Genomic DNA, 18205 nt, shown 5'->3' with positions numbered 1-18205 from the left:
CAGATCTCCTAAACGTGGAGGCTATAACCTCAGCGTCCTTCTTCAGACAGAGCATAATACTCACTACAGGCAATTTGTTTTGTTTAAAAACAGTTTCATTTTAACTTAAATGCTCTCAATTCTCATACTAGCGAAGACGCTTTACGTGTTACAAAGTGGGTGGATCAGGAAGCTTGGTAAATGGTTCAGGACGGAGAATTAACCCACTGCCTTTTTCTGTCTCACCCCAAAGCCTATGGAAAGAGGCTCTTTCCCTTTTTCCCTTGAGGAGAGTGGCAGAACGGCCGTGTCCTTTGCCATTCTCCTCCCTTACACTGGCTGAAACACCAGGGGAAATGAGAAGCGAGCCCTCACTTCCCCTTTCCCATCAGGAAAATGTGTCCCCTGCGCCCCAAGGGGGACAGTCTTATGTGATCTTGGCAAGGCGATGACTTCCTCCTCTATCTGCAGGCAGATGCCTCGATGTATCGGTGCAGAGCTGGCACTGGGTGTGATCGCTGCAGCAGCCCCACGTCCGGAAACATTGCAGGAGCCTGATTAAGCTCAACATCAGACAACGAGATACAAGGCTGATCTGCTTAACTTACGGCTTCAGGCATTTCAGTTTTGTTTTGTTTTGTTTTGTTTTTCTTTTTTTCCCTTTTTCTCAGCACTCAGTGAAGATGAGCTTTACTTGTGTGTTTCTTCTAAAAGATTGAGATAATCACTGCTGCTTTGATGTTTTCTGTGGAACTTTTCGTTATAAAATGCCCAGAACCAGCCCCAGTCCCACCAGCAGCACCCCTACCTCGGCTGGTGTCCCTGAGGCTGACCCCTTCACAGCCTTGCAGTTACAGAAGTGAAGACTGTTATGTTAACATCAAGTGTGTACATTTGTGGCTGGAAGCATTTGTCAACTTTTTCCTCCTCAGTTGCAACATTTTAGGTTACTTTAGAGCTTGCCAGGAATAATTAATGCAGATTTTGAATTCCGTTTAAAGACTTGGCTCATGTGCTTCCAAGTAACTCTTTCGAAGTGCCTGCTGGCACTTTTTAATTTCGCCATTTAGTTGATCACGTCTCGCTCTTCCTCATCCCAGCGAGATGTCTGAGCAATCAGTGATTTCCTAACCAGAACCGTTTGCCTGCCTGCCCTTTTCCAAAAGCTCACAGTTGGGCATTTACAGCCAAAGATGTGAGCGTTGTACCAGAGAGACTGTTCAGGGAGGGAATACTGAGCACAGCCCGTTTTACAGCCACCAAAATATCTTGAGTTTGTCTGGAGAAGTGACTGACAGCAGCTTGGAAGAGCACGGTTATCCAGGTGTTCTGTGGCAATGCTCACGTGTTTAGTGCTGGAGGTTTTTTCTCATCTGGTGCACAGAAATGCTGAGAGTCTCCTCACATGCTCATTGACACTGCGAAAGAGACGTCGAGCAGTGATGCAAGTATTTCACTGTTAGAGCTATTAGTGGACTTTGCTGACAGAACAAAAAGGAATTGGGTGAGTGATGAGTGAAGGCTGCGATGGACAAGTTGGAGCGAGACGTCAGGCACTGGGCACCGTGAGAGGGCAGCGAGGGCGTGCGTCAGAGAGCTCCAACGTCCCCGTCTGAAACACAGGGGGCAAAAAGAAGGAATTAGCAAGATGCTTTCCTGTAAGTTAACCCTCTCGGAGGAGAGGAAGAGAAAGTGGTTCCCGGACAGGCTCTCCAGCAGCTCTGAGTGCTGGCCATGAAACTCTGCCCACCTGGAGCCCGTCTCCAGAGGAGTCCAGCAGCCTCCAGGGATGCTTCAGAGCAGCCCACGAGAGGAGGCAGTCAGGTCAGCTCAGAGCCTCCTTCTGCCAGAAAACCAGGACTTTGCACATAACGGAGGCACTGGTGGGCCAAAAGTGGCATCAGGTTCTGTGCAATAGAGACGAGAGGACAGCAGGGATGATGTTGGAGCTGATGACCACCAGCCCAGCGTGGTCTGCAGGCTCAGGGAGAGGAGGGGACGATAAGGAACAGCACAACCTCCTGTATTTGCAAATAACTCTCAAATCCTTCTCCTGAACTTCTCCACGTGCTCTGTCTTATTTTTTACGGTGCCAAGCTGCCTATGTTACTTAGGGCTTTAGTAAGAGCACACCTCGCTCTGCACCATAAAGGCACAAAGTTCTGCTAGCAGGAGGGGCTCCTGGGTGTGACCGCCCTCGTCAGCCTGTCCTCACCCTACTGCAGCATTTGCTGGGAGCACCACATGGGATGAATCCAGTCCCAGGCTGGCAGAGCCCTGTTTCTGACAGACCAAGATCGCGGGTGGCAGCTTCCTGTGGACCATCCGCAGCGCTCGGTGCCCGTGCAGCTGTGGCTTTTCTCTCTGGGTGTCTGTTGGCCTTTATCATGGGAAAAAAACAGGGAGCTGCTCTTCTGCGCAATCTAGATGGCAGCAAACGTCAGATTTCTGTGCAACGCACGTGAGCGGCAAAGACTTCTTGTGAGATCTGAATCTTATCTTCACGGGCCAGGTCCTGATACTGCCCTTGGAGGCAAGAGGCTACGGCACGAGAGGCAGAGGGATGCCGTGCCGTGTGGGCTGCCGTGCGCCAGCATCCCAGGCACTGGGCTCAGGCACAGCCAGGGTGGAGGATCCATCCTGGCTCCAGGCTGGACTTAGAAATCCCCTCAAGGGTCCCAAATCTACCTCCTGGGTTCATCAGCTCTTTGTCGAGCTGTGATGCCCGTGGCCATCCTTCTCCCTTTAGCCTCTTTTCCAGTGCTGCTCAGCACAAGTGTAGCCTTTCTGTACCACCAGTCCCCAGCACAGTGACCTACAGATAACGCATCGATGTGTAATATGTTTGTGTAGATAACAGTGACCCCTGAGCGTGCAGTGACCCCGCAGCAGTTGGGCTTTATCTGATTTCTGAGCAGTTATGAATGAGAAACTTCTTTATCAGGACCCCCCTCTGGGTGGACAACGCCTCGCCCCTGTACCTGCATGATACGGGGCCACCAGGAGGGAATTTTCTTGCCCTAAATCCCCCGTTGTCAATGGCAGGATAGCTGCTGTCATGCTGGGCATTCTCACAGCATGATCACAATTTACTGATGTTATAAATTACTCATCACTCCTGAGGTAAAGTGGGAGATAAAACAGCCCTGCGAGTTATGACTGAGGAGCTGTTCATCACTTGAGACTTTGAAATGGTTCTTCTCTGCTTTGGGGCTATTTCCAGGCATTTTGGGCACATTGGGAGGAATCCCAGGTGTCTGCGCAAGGGGCCAGAAGCAGCCCCCTCCCTCTCCCTGCCCCCAAATTAATGCCTTAGAAAAATGCAAAGCCCTTAATCTGCCTTACACGTGATTTGAAAGCAGCAGCAGTGCTTCAGCATGGCGGCAGTAGGATGCTCCGACAGCCCCACAATGGCTCGTTTCAGGGTCATCGCTGTTGCAGAGGGGGCTGTGAGCTGTCCCCCTGCCCACACGGACACAGCCCAGTCCCGGGAGGGGCCTGGGAAGGTTCCGTGAGCCCGTGACCAGCGGAAAAGTCAGAGGTGTGACGGCAGGGATGACAACCTGCATGTGTTTGCTCCGTTTCCTATTGATGTGCTGAGAACCACCTCAAAAGAAAAGAAAAAAAAAAAAAGAAAACAAAAACCAACACAGAGTTGATGCTAAAAATACAAAGTAGAGAAGTCGGTACAGATAGCTGCTGCCCGCAAGCCTGTCTGTTCGTGCTAGCTTAGAGTCTCCTGGTTTTCCCATGCTGGAAAAACCACGTGTGGAAATGGAAAACAAATGGGAAGAATTCGCAGCCCCTTGTCGGGCAGTGAATCCAAGGGAGCATCGCAGGGAAAGTCACCGCTGAGCAGAAGCACCGCCGGGGCCTCGGTGGACTTTCCACCTCATAAAAATAGATTCACCACAGACAGCTCGTGCTCAGTGGTGCTGCGGGAGGTGCTGGCAGCATGCTGGCCCCCACATCTCTGCCCTGCTTAACCTGGTGGGGAGTGGTATGAGTAAGAAAAATCCCACCACTGCCGTTGCCTTCTCATGTCTGATTTATTCTTGGCTAAACTCAAGCCTGGCTGGTTTAATCCCAATGAAAATGTTGCCAATGCAACAACACGGTGGGCTGCAGGAAAGAGTGGTGGGCAGGGATGTGTGCCTGGCCCGTGTGCCTGGTGGGCTTGCCGTGGGTTTGCCTTTGCCCGTGGGCAGCACCGGGGTGGGGATTTCGGTGCCCGGTGGGGAAGTGGGGGGCCGGAGCACTGGGCTTTTCCACACATGCCTCACTTCAGTCAATCAGGAAGCGGTGACGCAGGTTATGGGTTGGGTTTGAGGTTTCGGAAACCTTGTCTAAAAGTCGGTCTCCTCGCCTCACTGTATTTCTGAAGCGCGAGGCCGCAGTGGAGGCTGGCGGGGAGAGGAGGAATGCCAGCCAAAATGCAGCTCCCAGTCAGATGTAGCAGGAGGATTTTCCTGGCCGTTTGTGTAATCCTCTTTGTGGGATGCACAGCGCAAGGTAACGCCGAGCGGTTGTTCTCTCTGTAATCCTCTTTCTGGGTGAGGCAGTGTGGGCCAATGAAGCAGCCTCCAAATTTAAGGGAGAATCTTTCAAATTGACCTTCTTCTGGGAGGAACGAGGTCTGCTTAGGAAACCTGCTTTGCTAGCTTCTTGTTTTCTGAAGGGAGAATTAGAAGAAAAGCTGCCTTTTGCTAGTGGAACTTTTCTGCGTCCCTCGCCCAGCCCATCTAAGAAAGACTTTGTAAAATAAGCTACTCTATGTACACATCTATCCAATATATGCCGATATAGATATTTTTAACCAGCCCTTTGTCAAGGGTCCGGTTATCTCCTGATATTCTGTTACGCAGCTCTAGAGTCAGGCTGTTGCAGTCCCCATGTCATAACTCCTCTGCTCTACTTGTGGGAGGGAGGAAACGAAATCGGACGTAAGTGTGAGGAAATTAAACGGTTTATTCAGTACAGAAAAAATTGCAACACGCAGCACTAAAACAACGAAAAGGAAATGTTGATTCATGATGACAAATGCCTTGTGGATTCCCTTCTTGTAAGAGAGTGGCACTTACCAACGATGTGTAGGATAATTTCTTGCCAAACTATGGCAAACTATGGCTATGGCAGCGAGAAGCTTTCAATATGCACCTACTGCTGTTTGTGCTCTGAGGAGGATTTTTCGGAGCTTAGAGCCTGCTTTCTGTATAATGCTTATTTACCAAGTATTCGGCTGCAGTTGTTTCTTTTGTTGCCGCTGTTTTAAAAAACCTTCATAAGACGCTAAGAGAAATAAATAAGAAAAGGGAATATGCTGCGAAAGCAGCAGGAAATCCTACCTGAGAGACTTTTTCTCTGTCAGAAGAGTGTAGGAGGAAGCGGTAAGTCATCCAGCACATTGTGGCAGTACATGGAGCAACAGAGAGCCGTAATTACAGGCAGATATTCCCAAGAAACTGAGAAAAATTACATAGAGTGCCGAAAGGAGGAGGATGTGCCGGGAGGCTTCAGAAGAAGTTTAATTAAACGAGACTGGAAAGAAAGATGCTGTACTGTTGCTTCCATCCCCGTGTTCTCCTTTTGGTCATTTTGGAGGACTTGTTCATCACCGTTGGCCCGGGGGGCACTGAGCCGTGGCGGTGGGGTTGGGTAATTTTGCCGTCGCGACACCCACGTCGGGACCGGTGGGTGCGGGTGGCTAACGCGGGCTGCTCCCACAGGTGCCCCTGTGCAGAAGGCGCGCTACAAGAGGGTGAGGTGCCGGCCCGACGCCTGGTCCCCCAACTGCATCGAGGAGAAGGCGCCCTGGCTCCTGCCCCATGGCGGTGCCAACAGGATCCTGCCTCCCGTGGCCGACCCGTCCCCGTAAGTGCACACAGTGCTGTGGGTGTGCAGGGCTGTGGCTCGTCCGGCCCCGTGAGCGTGATATTTGGTAAATAATGTGGGAAACGGTGTGTGTGTAATGAACCCGCTGCTGTTTCAGGATGAAGAGCGACCAGATGAGCGACATCTTCCCGCTCTCCGAGGAGGAATCGGGCTCCGGCTTGGACACGACACTGGAGATGGAGCCGGCCTCGGGCTCCGGAGCCGAGGCCATCCTGGCCCCCCGGGCTGCCCGGGGACCCGAGCTGCCGCCGGGGCTGGGGCTGCGGCTGTCGGAGGAGGCTCTGCTCCTCTAGGGCCCCGGCCGCCATGCCGGGACCACCCCCGCCCCCGCTCAATAAAAACCCTTGCCTTATAACCCCGAACGGCTTTCGCTCGGTAAATGTCTTTATTGGGGCTGGACGCTGGCTTGCTTTGGTACATTAAAAGCGTTTATTGGGGCTCAACACCGCGCTGTTTCGCTACATTAAAGGCGTTTATGAAGGCTGAAGGCTGCGGCGCTGTGACACCCCCGCCACTCCCCCTCAGCGCCGCCCCCCCCCCCCGCTCCTCCCCTCACAGCCGCCCCTTCCCGCCCCTTCGTTCCGCGCATGCGCCGCCCCCTTCCCGCCCCGCGGGCGCGTCACGTGGCGGGGGCGTGGCGGGCGCGTGGGCGGGGCGTGCCGTGGCGGCGCGGAGGGTCACATGACAGGGGCGCGGGCCGGGGGCTGGTGGCGCGCGGCGGCGGCGGGCAGCGGCCATGGTGAGTGGGGGCGGGGCGGGGCCGCCTCAGGTGGGGGGGGAACGGCCGAGAAACGGGCGAGAAACGGGCGAAAAAGGGGCCGGAGAGCTGTGGGGGCGGCTGCCGGAGCCTTCATTCCGCCCGTTCTCGGCCTCTCCTGCCTGGGGGAGCGCTCAGGCTGCCCGCCTGCCTCGGCTTCCCTCAGAGGAGCTGAGGGGTCCCCGGGCGGGCTCCGGTCACCGGCTGTGGGGGGGATCCGGGGCTGCCTGGCTCTGGAACCCACCCCGGGGCAGTTCAGGCTTGTGGGGGTCGCTGTCCTAGAGCTCCGTGTTGCACCACCTCTTGTGAGACGTTACTCGCTGTTCCTGCTGCTAGGCAGCTCGATTCATATCAAACCGTATTTTAGATTTTTTTATTTTCCATTTATTACTAATTAAACAGTTAAAACTTGAGGTCCCCAGAATATTTGAATGTGTGTGTGTTCACTCTTTGAGGTTAAATTGGTGAAATGAGGGTGACTGCTATATCTATACCCAAATCCACTAACTGAAGTGGATGCCCTTACTGAGAGCCAAGTGTAACTTCTCAAAGCAAAATGCTTTCTTAAAAACATAACATTGTCCTGAATTAGCAAAGCATTGTCTGCTTCAGAACATCAAAGCAGATCAGTGCCTAATTCCTAGGAAAAACTCTGGGATTTCACACCAACCTTGTCGAGTTTCCCACAGAGCTGCCAAACATGTTTTCCAGTTTCTCGTAAGAAATGTTTGTGTGCAAGGTCAGAGGATGATCTTCCCTGCTCTCTTGTCTGATAACGCTCAAAAGTTGATGCCTAGGGAATGCTGCTGCAAGGCGAGGACAGACAGTTACAGCTCACAGCACATCGGTGCCTGGAGCAGGATTACAGACAGACTTGCAACATGCGAGGCATCTGATGGCAGGGTTGTGTAGTTAAGGTAGATTGTGTGAAGAGCTGCTGTCTCCTGAGCCCGCTAATGCTCTCTTTGTTCCCAAAGAGAATTACAGGGCGTAGGAAGAGGCAGCAAATAAAAGTTCCTTATTGAACTTTGCCAGCCAGGAGCTTCTGTAATATTCCCCTGGTAGCTGTTTCTTCTCACCTTGCTTTGCTCCATCATTCCTCTTACTTCTGGTCAGCGTGTTGCTGCTGTTCATGCAGTAAGTTACAGTGGGGATCAAACAATGCGTATTTTTGATGTAATAGCTCAAATCCTCACCCAGGTGGAAAAAATTTGTCGACAAGATTTTTTTTTTTTTGATGTGTGGTTAGAAGGGATTAATTTTTTCAAAGTGAAATCACTGGTTTAGCAGTAAATGCCATGAAATGCTGCAGCGGCAAAAACCAAAGTTGTTTGCAACAGTCACAAATATTTATTAGCATTTTAAGGTAGCAGTAATGATGGCAGCTATGCTGCATACTTTAATAATAAACGTCACGTTTTTGTAAGTACAACTGCTGCTTGTTGCTGTGATTGCAGTTACTCGCTAGGTGAACAACTCTCTTCTGTCATTGCTACATCTTGGGTCTTTAATGCAGAACGGCTTCGTAATTTCATGGAAACACGAGTGGTTTTGCCCAGTATATGGTGCACAGCTGCAAGGAGATCCTGAATTTAAAATGGGGTGTCCTCTGTAAAGTCATTTACCTAATTCTTGTCATTCCAGAGTTTTCTTGGAGGCTTCTTCAGTCCCGTTTGTGAGATTGATGTTATTCTTAATGATGCTGAAACACGGAAAACGGCAGAAATCAAAACAGAAGATGGTAAAGTAGAAAAGCATTTTCTCTTCTACGATGGTGAATCTGTCTCAGGAAAGGTAACTCTAGGTTTTTTGTTTTTTTTTTTTTTTGAGTGGCAATTAATTACTGCACTGATTGCTAATGCATACAGGAAATGAAATGAACAAACATAAGCAAGCATGGCCATTTCAGGTTGTGTTGGGACTGAAAGGAAATGCTATTTTCCTGTATCTGGTCTTTTTAATCATAGTTATTCAGGCAGCCAACAGAACCGAGCCTTTTCAATGTTTTGTTCATGTTTGTTTCTGATAATCTTTTCTGGTCTTCGTGTTTCTATGAATACGCTGTTTGTGCAACCATGTGCAATCCTGTCACTGCTTCTGACAAGAAAGTTATTCCAAACTGGACCCGCCCTTCCCCTTGAACTCTGAAATCCACAACTCCCATGTGTGTAAGAGCAATTTTTGGCTGGTGCAGCCAACCTGCTTTGCATACCCTGAAGCTAAGCCTTACATTTCATGCCCTGAAGTGGTTTCTGGAACTACATCAAAGGGGCAGCATGTTAAGTTCAGCTGGCTGTTGAGTCAACAGGAGTTCTTGGTGGGGAAATGCAGTTAAAATTACCAGAGGGATTCCTCATCTCTCAGAATTCCCCCACAAGAAGTCCTTGCTATCACTGGTTTTACTGGAGTCATTCTCTGAATATTTCTGGTAGGATTCACTCTTCCTCCAAGAAGCTTGGGCCAGCTGTTGGGTTCTAGGACTGGCTTCTAAATACCCAGTTCAGTCATGACTGACTGATTGTCACTGGGCACCTTCCTGCTCTTTAGTTATCTTTCTATGTTATGAGCTTGCTTTTCTACGAAGATCCTTTCAGGGATGTGAAACTCTTGCAAGACAGGCCTCAAATTTGAACAGAAGGAACTGGCTTTTACACGTTCACTGACCTAATGACTTCTTGCTTACATCAGCACATCCTGAGAGATGCCTGATGAGTTTTGACTAACACCAGCACAGTGGGATCAGGGGGTTTGGGAGAACAGTAATTTACAGGGCAGCTTCCCTCTGTCTCTTCCCTTCTTTTCATCACAGACATAGACCATTCAAGTGATTTCTGCTCGGATATCAATGATATATTGGATTTTAAGGTACAGGAGTTTCTCTGGTAGTAGCTGCCCAGTGCAGAAACATTGATTTGTCTCAGACTAATGCTTCTATTTCTGCTGAGGAAAGGATTTGAGCACACTTGACTTGAGAGGAATGCATCTAATGGGAGTTCTTCTTCAGACTTCCAAATGTTTTGAAGCTCTCTGCCCTCAAAGATGGCAAGGAAGTCACAGCTGGCTTATGTGAGCTCTACTGAAGCTGGGGGCTGGGCCCCTAATTGTGAGGCTCGAAGGTTTCGAGGCTGCTTACTGAGTTCAGTCTCATGGATGGCTAGATTTTTCTCAGAGGCTTTAGCGGGGCCTTGGTTATGCTTAATTTTTTAATGAGCTGTTTGACTCAGTTCTTTTCAAGCTCGGGTAGTGCTGTTGAGAAGAGTTTGCAGCTTTTAAAAAGGAAATTGCTACATGCCTGTATTAAGATCACGTATTAAGTGAAAGTATTAACTTTTAACTGTTGTTCTTTTCTTTTTTTGCCTTTGTAGGTAAACATCTCCTTTAAACAGCATGGGAAGAGACTAGAGCACCAAGGAATTAGAATTGAATTTGTAGGACAGATTGGTGAGTTTTGAAACTATGAAGGGGATGTTAGGTGGGTGTGGTGTGTGCAACTTTGCATATGTGACTGTCAGCAGTTTGGGTTAATAGATGACAAGTGCCAAAGGAAGATTGTATTCTACTAATTTTAACACAAGTGACATGCTAATTTGTGCTAGTCAGAAAATCACTGGAAGGGAGGATGTGTACATGTGAGGGAGAACTGGGCTGGCAAGTATTTCGTCTGGCTAAGAACTTGATTAAGAACCACTCAAGATCTCTGAAATCTAAACTTGTAACCATGATGCACATTGTTTCAGCTTCATGTATTTCAGTCCATTTATAACTTACGAATGTTCTCCACTAATTATAGGTGGTGAATGACCCTGTTTTGAAAAAACAACTCAAAACATTTATTTTTTTTTTCTTGCTTGTGCCTTTTGTCTATATTTAAGGTTTCAAGCCAAAATATCAGGTGTACCTATTGTGTTAGGCTCCTTAATTCTAGTCTTGAATTCTGGCTCTGAAAGACAAGAGATAGAAAAGAAATGATGGGACAGCCTACAGTTAAACACTTCTGGAAATAATTCTTTGTTTTAGAGAAGCAGTAACTACAGTTTTGTATTGCTAACATAAAGTAGCGTTGAAGCTTCACAGGATCTGTGTGCCTTTCAGCAAGATGCTGTGGTATTGACATGATAAACATAATTATCTTTTAACTATACCAGATCTTGTTTTGAGCTGTGAAGAACCTTGATCGTGTCTAACCTCTTGCAGTCCAAGTAACCTCAGCTTCTTGAGGCTGATGCTGAAATCCCTTCTTTCTCTGTTAGAGGGCTGTTTGCACTGTTGTCCCCCTTGGAAGTAAACCTCACTAAAAAATTGACATAAAATTGACTTTTGGGTTGGCATTTAACAGATCGCTCTGTTTCTTCTCAGTCAGTAGGCTTCGTTACCCTTCGTGTGAACCCTTGTGCAGCAAGTATGACTGAGTTCTGACACCTGCTGCTTTATGCTTCGAGGATCTGATCAGTGGAGCCATAACAGCAGGCTGGTAGAGTGGAACAGCAGTGCGAAGGAAATGAGGTGTTGAGAAGCCTAGGAGAAAAAACAGCTCCCATATGTCAGCTTTGTTCAGCCTGTTGTCTGCCTCCAATAATTGTGTATATATGTTCATCTACTCTGATGGATGATTTGTATTCTCTGAATGGCTTTAACTTGATGGAGTTTATCAATTTTTATATTTTTCTGGGTCTTTCTCTTGTGCTACAAGTTTAGAAATTCTCAAGGAGTTGCACAGGAGTGGCTTAAGCTACTGCTTATTTTACTTGTTCATAATTCTTTGTATCCTTTCAAGTTTTAATATAGTTAATACAAAAAACATCCCGTTAGAGTGACTTCTCTCTGCACTACATGGAGACTAGCTTTAGCTGCACGTCACAAGCATATTTTAAACCTACTCTTCAGAGTACTTCTCTGGCACAAAAAATAGTGGACATGCAACAGGAAACAGACCTTTTGTTAATTTAAACGCTTGTCGTAGCAAACAAAGCACACCTTTTATTTCTGGCTGTAGCAGAAATTAAGCAGTTACTAGTGAACATACAAGTTTCTATCAAATTTGCAGTGATAAACTGTGAAGTAGATGTTTGCTTATTCTCTTCTGGAATGTTTCAATCTGTGTACAACCACTTCAACTGCCGCTTCTGTTCTTACCTGATGTTCTTAGGTGTGAATTGTGAGCAGCTTTTATAATGTACTAAAGTGGGTAGTCTTTTAATGACCATGTTATGTTTCTCTAACTTTTTTATCTATGTGAGGATTTCATGGCATAGAGCTACAGGTGAATAATAATCACAGTGGTCTGGCCTAGGGACTGGAGGTGTGGTTCCTGTGTGATACTGGTGTGTGTATCCTAATGTCTTAAGAACTCGTTTTCAAATGAGCTTATTTGAAAGGTCAATTATTCTAAAAGAACTTATATCAGTGGTAATGATAAACCATTTGATAGGTGTTGTTGGCCTGCAGGATACAGTTTGGGATCACTGGCATGTCCTTAAGCAAAGCAAGATTAGCCCATTAAGTTTTGTACTTCCAGCAATACACATCATCAGCCAAAACTGAGCAATGATCTTTACGAAGGATGCAAGGCAAGAAATACTTGATAAAGCTAGCTAAACTGTCATTTAAAGAAAGGGAGGAAAGAATAAATCCGATGTTAGTGAAGCTTCAAATGTGTTCTTTTTCACTGTGGTTGGCTCTTCAAGAATGCTTACTGTAAGTTGGTAAAACAGAAGATAAGTTTGAAAAGCTGGATAAAACATCTGGTCAAATGTGTTGCTCACATCAAATTACTTGCTTTTGTCTTCTCCCATCTGCTTTTGGCAAATTAGAGACAGCTTTGTTTGCTAAAAAGAAATGCTGAAACCCACTTTCCTTTCCTCTTCCTCAACTGTAGAGCTCTTCAACGACAAAAGCAATACTCATGAATTTGTGAACCTAGTGAAGGAACTTGCCTTACCTGGAGAACTGACCCAGAGCAGAAACTATGACTTTGAATTCATGCAGGTTGAGAAGCCATATGAATCATACATCGGTGCCAACGTCCGGCTGAGGTTTGTAACCCCTAGGTTTTCTCTCCCCTCCTGTCCTGCTGGATATTTCATAGCTTAGCAGTTGTGCTTGTCCCCCTCATGCCCCCACACACCTTGGATTTGAAATCATGTTTAACAGTGAGTAGTGTGCCCTGTTTCATGGTGTTGAGAATAGCCTCTACTATATTATTTGGAATTGCTCGTATTGTAACATGGTGTTGTTTGCATAGATCAAACTCCTTCAGTTCAAGCAAATGAAAACAGTCTGCATCTTTCCCTTTAAAAACTTTTTTTTTTTTTTTTTTTTTACCTAAAAGCACTGTCTTGTATTTTGGTGTCTTTGTTTTCTGCTCAGTCTTAAAGATAATTTACTGTGGTCTTAGAAAGAATGATTTGTATGTCAGAACATGAAGATGTTTGCTTATATAATTCTCTTATGGCTTTCTTCCTAGATATTTTCTAAAAGTGACAATAGTGAGACGACTGTCAGACATGGTGAAAGAATACGATCTGATTGTTCACCAGCTTGCTACCTACCCGGACGTAAACAACTCCATTAAAATGGAAGTAGGCATTGAAGACTGTCTTCATATAGAGTTTGAATACAATAAGTCAAAGTAAGTGGAATTTAGAGTGAAACACAGGTAAATACTTTGGTAGAAAAGGGTAGGATACGGAATACTTGATGAACAGTGTGGCACTAGGGAGTTGAAAAGGAAAGTGACACTTTCAGTGATTTTGGTATTGAGCTGTCTGGTTACTAATTATGATGGCTTTTCTTCTCTGTTCTGCCTTCAGTACTAGTAGGAAGGTCACTGCAGATGCTGAAGACTTGATTTCTGCATTTATGATTTTTGAATAAAACTACAGTACTTCATTTACCAACACTAGTTATAGTGAGGTCTGAGTAATGAAGGGGCAGATAAGGTAACTGCCTGTAGAAATTGATTGAGGAAGGTGTAAAAGTTTTTTGTTTTTTGTTTTTTTTTTTTTTTTAAACGAACCCCTCTTCTGTTCTTTCGAAGGTATCACTTAAAGGACGTGATTGTTGGGAAAATTTATTTCCTCTTAGTGAGAATAAAAATTCAGCACATGGAGTTGCAGCTGATCAAAAAGGAGATTACTGGAATTGGTAAGAGAAACAAAGCCCAAAAGATGGGCTTCTTCCTCACTGATGTTTGATTACTATTTGCATTTTGTGTTGCAATTACCATACTTGAGGTCTGTGGCATTGTTTTGGCGCTTTGATGTTAGGCTGGCTTCACGAACTTGAACCACTGTAAATGGAACCTTTGCAAAAAAATATACAGCAGCTTAAGCAGCCTTGATAGATAACAAACAAGGGAAGAGGTGCAAAATGCATCCTGAAGACCTCTTTGCCTCTGCAGAGTAAAGCTAGTGAAGTGGGCTTGGTAAAGAGTGGCATGAAATCTCTCCCTGGCTCTAGAAATGCCTAAAACTGATGTGATGAAAACATCTAGGGGCTTTGAGGCAGAAACAGATCGATTATTGCAGGTTGGGCTTGCACACTGTTGGACTAGGAAGGCAGAACAGTTTCACAAACCTTAGCCTGCATGCTAGTCCTTTATTTAAAGCCTGCATACTGAGGGCTCCCTTGAAGCACTGGCTACTGCCTCTTCTGTGTCAGTGCTGGGGGGAGATAATGAAGAGTAGTTACTCTGTCTAGGAGCTGGCTTTGCTCACTTTAACTGTGTAAATACAAAATAAAGGCAAAAAAATAATCTGGTGGTATGTAATTTAAATGCCGCGGAGTAGGAATTGCTGTGATAAAGCTTTGTAAATATGTTTAAAACTGAAGCATGTGTTCTCAGAGTGATAACTTGTTTTATCAGGACCTAGTACCACAACGGAGACTGAAACCATTGCCAAGTATGAAATAATGGATGGCGCACCAGTTAAAGGTAAATATTTGTGATTGTATTTTGAAGGGTAAATATTCTTAGTTAACTGCCTAAAAATATGTGGATTATGAGCGTGACTTGTGTAACCTTTTCTTAGAGAAAACACCTTTCTACTTATGTTGCTGTAATAATATTGGATTTTCCTATTTAAAACTGGCATTTTCACTAACTGAAGGACTTTTACTTGGGACCCTAGTAATTCTTACACTTATCATTGAAAATTCTGATTGATCAATTTATCACTTCAGTTTAAACCTGACTCTGTGATGTAAATCAGCTGTAGAGAGTTCAAGACGCAATTTCTTTTAGTCTTGCTTGGTTACCATGCTTCTACTGACAAAAATGCTTCCACCTCTGATTTCATACTCACCTGAGGTTGTTTTTTTTTTTTTTTTTTTTTTAATTTTTAATCAAGCATTCCAGCTCTGAGCAGTTACTGCCTGAGTTCAGGACTCAGACATGCAAATGCTTGTAGATGCCATAGGTGGCAGCAGTACTGTGAAGGTGCTTCAGTAGCACAAGATAGCGTAACTTCGGTCTCATCTAAGTGTGATGATCAAATTTTAATCTAGACTCCCACTTGCTTGCTGCTGCTAGTGGGAGCTGGTTCTGATGACTGTGTGGAAGGCTCTTAAATGATCTGAAACCTAATGAGGTGCAAGTGACTTACTAATGAGAGGACTCGTCCTCTTGCCTCAGATTTCAGAAGTCTGGTGTTCCCTTTTTCCCCTGCAGAAAGAAGAGGCACAGAACTTCTGAAGGTGCTTTTATTTTGCTGGGCTTCTGAGATTATTACCCAGTTTTCAGGAACTAATTGCAACTTTCCTTTTCAAGGTGAATCGATTCCTATCAGACTCTTCTTAGCGGGCTATGACCCAACTCCTACAATGAGAGATGTGAACAAGAAGTTTTCAGTGAGGTACTTCTTAAATCTTGTGCTTGTGGATGAAGAAGACAGACGATACTTTAAACAACAGGTATGGTCTAAAGGGATTTCACTGCAGAATTCTGTGGTGTTTTGCATGCTGCTTTGGATATTCTGTACATTAGAGTGTTTATTCAGCTATGCTTCATGTATGGCATAAATATTTTTGCTGTTGAATGTATTGGAAGCCATATAGAAAATATTAGCTTGCTGAAGGAGTTCCAGGAGGAAGTCAGGTACGACAGATACTACTTCAGCAAGGATATAATGCTCAGTGCCCTAAAACAATCCTGTATTGTGAATATCCAGACAATATACTTTGTGGCTAAAGTAAGTTATAGATGCATTTCCATGCTCGCTCTTTTCTAACTACTGCAGATAATGTCCCCTTCCCAACATTATCTCAGGTTCAAAACTGTAGTAAGGTCAAGATAATTGACTGAAAAATTAACGAAAGTTGAGGACCTGTTCAGGGGAAAGAAATAACGAAAAATGTCAGTGGAATGAAGCCATGTGGCTTCTGACAAAATATATCACAATGTTTCTTCTAAAGAGTAAGACCAGGTGTGATGTATGTGGGAAATGGAAGGTAACTGGAACATGCAATGGCTGTGATGGGTTTGGGATTTTCAGAAGAGGAGGAAGAAAAATCTCTTGACCCTTCTAATAGCATCAGAGGGAGGAGTAGGATTGTTAAGGAAGAGGTGACTGCTCAGTATTCATAAGTTAGTATTCATGCAGTAACTAAATATGCAAATTGTCATCTATCTGTTAACTACATAACAGGAAGTGCATATGGAAAACAATGGGGATCCAGAGATTTTTCAAAAGCCTTTGCCTATTCTGTCCAGGAAGTTATTCTAGTGATAGTTGATACTACTGGTAAATGTTGATAGTTGATACTAATAGTTGATACTAATGGTAAATGGCTGGTTCAAAAGTGTTTGCTTCCTCCCATAGGAAATAATTTTATGGAGAAAAGCACCTGAGAAGCTGAGGAAACAACGAACAAACTTTCACCAGCGATTTGAATCTCCAGAATCACAAGCATCTGCTGAACAACCTGAAATGTGAACTGGTAGGAGGCGAAAAACTTTGCAATGCTTCAGCAGGTTAAAGATGGCAGCAGCCTGTGGGGAAAGAAGGCCAAAATTCCCATTACGACTGTCTTCCTTCGTCTTGCAGTGCTGCATTTACCATACTACTAAAACATTCTTCAGTTAAACATTCAAGTATGTATATACCTTTAAAATAAAGTGCTTTCTCAAACACTGGAACTTTCTTAAGCTATTTTATACTGCACATTTACTTTTATTTGGTAATGTTATATGCACTCGGATATGCGTAAGCTTAAATCTAGTTGTTTCCACGCATGGTAGGCTGGTGTATTTGATTTTGCTGATCACCTATACAGTGAAAACAAAAGCATTTCCCTTCTCATGTTGTTTATTGCATGTCTTTTTCCGATGTTGCTTATTTGCATTTGTTTTGTTTTGAAATGGCAGTAAGGCAAATGACTAAATCACACTAAAAAGGTTTATGGTGGACTTGTCCTAAGACTTCTAATCACTGTATTAGACAGGGTTTAACTCAAACCGCATGTATATGCACTATGACTATAACTGGAGCCTTCAGACACCTTACCAAGGTTTCTAAGAAGCTTTGAATTTCGGTAGCAAAGAATGTTAGAAAACATCTTTGCTCTCTCTTCCCCCCCCCCAGTTCTGACTTTGCCATTCTTCCCTTAAGCCTTTCATCTGAGTCGCTCCTGACTGTTGGGGGTTCATTGCCCGGTAACGAGTGACTTTGGAGATGTTCTCATGATTTCACCTTTGGGTGGTGAGTGGGTAAAGTATCTGAACGTAATTCTTTCTCTTGTTGACAAAATAAACTGTAGTAACATTGATTATTTTGCGAATGCACAAAATGTGGTTCCTCCTGGTTTCATGCTTCTACTGTCTTCAATTTTTCCTCATTGTCTTGATAGGAAAGGCAAAACATCTTCAAAGGACAACCTCTTCCTCATCCATCTAAGCCCGTGATGAGGGTAAACATGCTTCTTGTGCTCTTCTAGAAAGGTATTTTCAAGCCAGGCAAGCCTCAAAACTGTTAGAAGCTTGTCTAGCACAGCAACTTGTTTGTCTTGGTCATCTTGTATGCATTTAGTGTTTGAAGAAATAGCTTAAATGAGTTAGCCTTCATCTACTCCCAGTTGAGCATGTAGTCTGTTATCAGACACGTGGCTTGGGCATAAACTGAAGCCTGCTGTGTGGAAGGCTACTTGCGCTTGTAGTTCACTTGGCCTTTAAACCAAGACTTCTCAACTTCAGTGCAAGTGTCATTGGTAACCTTACTTTATGAGTAAGCAAATTACTGAATTACTTTTCTGTAAGAACTGTTTTATTACTGTGGCACTTTGATAAAGCAGACAAAGATTCTGTGTACTTTATGCTAGAATACTTCTCGTACTATGAATATCTTTCAGAGCAAATTTAATTCCCTCATGTAAGTGCCTGTATGGAAATCTAAGAGAATAAAGTAAAAAAGCCAAATATTTTCATGGTCACTTGCATGTTGTTATCCGGAGCCTATTCTAAGAGATTTTGAAAACTGATTGTATTTAACCAGCCTCAGATTGTGCAACCGTGTATAATAAACAAGAACCATACTGAGCTGCTATTTCAATTATTAAAACAGCTGTATTCTCACTACGCATTTG

General features: G+C 44.9%; 1 protein-coding gene across 1 annotated transcript; it reads left to right on the top strand.

Annotated features, from left to right (window-relative positions):
* Nucleotides 1–6451: 6451 nt before the first annotated feature.
* Nucleotides 6452–18197, top strand: VPS26A (VPS26 retromer complex component A). The gene is made up of 9 exons (XM_027460079.3): nucleotides 6452–6610; nucleotides 8273–8422; nucleotides 9994–10069; nucleotides 12504–12660; nucleotides 13092–13256; nucleotides 13665–13771; nucleotides 14493–14561; nucleotides 15396–15538; nucleotides 16447–18197. Exons 1-9 carry the CDS (start codon nucleotides 6608–6610, stop codon nucleotides 16558–16560), a joined length of 984 nt encoding a protein of 327 aa, XP_027315880.1. The 5' UTR covers nucleotides 6452–6607; the 3' UTR covers nucleotides 16561–18197.
* Nucleotides 18198–18205: the final 8 nt, after the last annotated feature.

This window comes from Anas platyrhynchos, chromosome 6, assembly GCF_047663525.1.
Source record: "Anas platyrhynchos isolate ZD024472 breed Pekin duck chromosome 6, IASCAAS_PekinDuck_T2T, whole genome shotgun sequence".
NCBI lineage: Eukaryota > Metazoa > Chordata > Aves > Anseriformes > Anatidae > Anas > Anas platyrhynchos.
The sequence above is the reverse complement of the archived record's forward strand: the minus strand, read 5'-3'. Positions and strand labels throughout refer to the sequence as shown.

Coding starts and splice junctions, on each gene's coding strand:
- VPS26A (XM_027460079.3), top strand. Junction 8,423..9,993: donor GTGAATCTGTCTCAGGAAAG/GTAACTCTAGGT, acceptor TTGCCTTTGTAG/GTAAACATCTCCTTTAAACA. Junction 12,661..13,091: donor GGTGCCAACGTCCGGCTGAG/GTTTGTAACCCC, acceptor CTTTCTTCCTAG/ATATTTTCTAAAAGTGACAA.